The sequence below is a fragment of the Cebus imitator genome, unplaced genomic scaffold (assembly GCF_001604975.1).
Source record: "Cebus imitator isolate Cc_AM_T3 unplaced genomic scaffold, Cebus_imitator-1.0 Scaffold440, whole genome shotgun sequence".
Lineage (NCBI taxonomy): Eukaryota > Metazoa > Chordata > Mammalia > Primates > Cebidae > Cebus > Cebus imitator.
Window position 1 is genome coordinate 399482 of NW_016107755.1, and position 2996 is coordinate 402477.

Sequence of the window (2996 nt, forward strand, 5' to 3'; positions counted from 1 at the left end):
AAAAAAAAAAAAAAAAATAAAATAAATAAAAAAATAAAAAAATTAGCCAGGGGTAGTGGTGCATGTTTCTAGTCCCAGTTACTCAGGAGGCTGAGGCGGGAGAATCTGTTGAGCCCAGGAGGCTGAGGCTTTAGTGAGCCGTGTTCACCCAAGTGCACTCTAGTCTGGGTGACAGAGTAAGATCCTGAGTAAAAAATCTCCAAATAACAACCACCCATCACCACTGCCCCCCCACCCCCCAAAACAAAAAACAAAAAAGAGAAAAAGTTTGCTGGTATAGTAACTATATCCCCAGATCCTGACTCTCCTGTAAGGATCATGGAGCCCCAGTCCCTCACTCCACCTTCCCCCAACACCAAATGCACACCTGCTCTGCCTTCTTGGCCTTCTCCTTCCCTTGTTTGGGAGGCTCCTTTTCCTTTATTATTTCTTCTTCTTCATCCTCCTCTTCATTGTCCAGAGCAGCGAATTTATTTTGAGGCTTAGCCTTCCCCTTTGACTTCTCTTCCTTTCCCTTCTTGCCCTTGAGCGCAGGCTGCTGTTCCTCAGATACGGCCTGGAGGAGACACACGTACATATTAAACACATACATATAAATTACTGTGCTACTTTGCTGTATAATAAGCATTTCTAGAGTCTACTGTGTTAATCACACAGATGCTCTTCCACTTACGGTAGGGTTGCATCCCAATAAACCTATCATAAACTGAAAATATCATTAAGTCGAAAATAATAGTTCCAACTTATGATGGGTTTATCTGACATAATCCCATCATGAGTTTCGGAGTGTACTAAATGAGTATGACTTTCACACCATCATAAAGCAGAAAAATCACATGATGAAGCATAAGTCAGAGACCATCTGTATTGAGTGTTGCTGCTGAAAAACGAGACCCAGAAAAACCCTACACTACAGCTTGAGACTAGATAGTGAAGAGATAACTAGGGAACATCTGCAAGGCTAAGGACTGTGAGTCAGGCAAGGGGGCAGCCAGAGCGTGTGGCACTAGCACTGGAGGCTTTCTCCAGAGGGCAAATGGACACAGACTAAGATGCACACCCAGAACAGTCACAAGTAGAAGAGCGAGGACCTGAGGGCTTTTGTTTCAGGGTCTGTGCTTGAAGCAGTAGAATCAGTATAGATTTCTGAGTGATAAAAAGGGCATGTATTTTATTTATTTATTTTTTTTGAGACAAGAGTCTTGCTCTGTCACCCAGGTTGAAGGGCAGTGGCTCGGTCTCAGCTCACTGCAAATTCCACCTCCCAGGCTCGAAAATTCTCCTGTCTCAGCGCCCCAAGTAGCTGGGATTACAGGCATGTGCCACCACGCCTGGGTAATTTTTATATTTTTAGTAGAAACGAGGTTTCACCATGTTGTTCAGGCTGGTCTCAATCCTGACCTCAGGTGACCCACCTGCCTAGGCCTCCCAAAGTGCTGGGATTACAGGTGTGAGCCACCACACCCACTCCTGGGTGTGTATTTTAAAAAGATGATTTTGACAGTATAAGGAAGACAGACCAAGAGGAGCCAGTTTAGAAGGAGAAAATTACTCCACCATGGCCAGAAGGTGCTAAATGGAGTGAGCGTGACTAATAGAGACACCACTATCACCTTATTGATCCGATTCTTCTCTGGCTTGGCAGGCTTAGGATGTTTTTCTTCCTCCTCCTCTTCCTCACTCTGATCTTGAATCAGGGCTGCAAAAACATTACCACCCTTGGTTTTCTTCCCGCCGCGGGGTTTTGGGGCAGGTACTGAAATGACAAGGGGAGAACATGAGATAGCAAAGAATTACGATGTCTGGCACCCCAATTTAATCTAACTCGAAGATCAAGGTATGAGGCATCATGACTCATGGATTCTGGGTAGCCATTCCCCTTCAGGTCATTTACCCTCATCCTCCTCATCACTGGCTGGCACTGAGAGCTTCTTGAGACGCTCCATGAGCTCTTTCTCTTCTCCATCTTCATCCACATCCTTCTTTCGCCTGCCTTTTCTGGTATCTCGCTTCTTTTTTTGCTGCTGAGAGCAAAGCAAAAGAGAGTGAGAAAATGAAGCCGAGATTTCTGCCTCACAGAGAGGGTTCCCCATCAGCTGAGTGGAGCAACATGGGCTGGAAAGGGGTTGGTGGAGCCCAGGTGCCTCCCAGGATTGGTGGCCCTGTGGCACTTGTACCTGCTGTTGCTGTTGCTGCTGCTGCTGCTGCTCCTTCTCCTTGAGGACTTTCTCTTCTTCCCCAGCCTGTTTATCTTCTACTGCTAGCTCTTCGAAGAACTACAAAGGGAGTTAAGATACAGGTAAACATGGTTCCAAGATCAATCCAATCAAGCTCTGCTCTGCCATACACGGGCCCACTGGCCCTCCACTCCACCCTCACCTGATCTGTCTTTCTTTTTTTTTCTTTTTGTGGAGAACAGAGTGTGCAGGTCTCAAACTCCTGGGCTTAAGCTTTCCTCCCACCTCTGCCTTCCTAATACTGGGATTACAGGCGTGAGCCACCGTGCCCAGCCTCTCTCTTGACAAGATCTCTTCTCCTCTCTCAGTCCTCCCACCTTTTTTGCCTGGCTATTTAGCTGGGAAAGACCCATATTCATTTCTTATCCTCAACCCTCATTTTCTCACCGTTTTTTTGATCTTCTTGTCCTTCTTTCCTTTCTTCACCACTTTGTCTAGAAAGTTAAACATTGTGAATGGTTATCTACAAATTCCAAAGCAGTCTGGTCTCTCCTGCAAAGATCTCTGTAGCCTCTCCTATTTTATTATTTTTTTTGGCTTAACTATCACTTCCTAGATATTTGCACTGTCTCACAACTCCTGCAGAAACAATAATTCCCATCTCCATTCATCCAATAAGTATTTATTTACTAAACAGCTACCATGTGTCAAATATTGCGCTAGTGTAGGGGATTATGGCAATGAACAAGACAACTGTGGTCTCCTCTGGAGTTTGCAAGCTATAAAGAGAGTTTTTTTTTTTTTTTTTTTTTTTTTTTT

General features: G+C 44.9%; 1 protein-coding gene across 2 annotated transcripts in view; it reads right to left on the reverse strand.

Moving 5' to 3' along the window:
• Positions 1–2996, reverse strand: part of ABCF1 (ATP binding cassette subfamily F member 1) — a 21886-nt gene that overhangs the window by 9794 nt on the left and 9096 nt on the right. The window contains exons 2-6 of one of the 2 annotated variants that reach the window (XM_017510498.2): positions 2625–2671; positions 2178–2276; positions 1895–2024; positions 1614–1756; positions 368–556 (exon numbers count right to left, since the gene is read on the reverse strand). In XM_017510498.2, the coding sequence (XP_017365987.1) occupies positions 368–556; positions 1614–1756; positions 1895–2024; positions 2178–2276; positions 2625–2671 (608 nt within the window). The remainder of the gene's footprint in view (positions 1–367; positions 557–1613; positions 1757–1894; positions 2025–2177; positions 2277–2624; positions 2672–2996) is intronic. The other variant, XM_017510499.2, reaches the window with a different exon arrangement.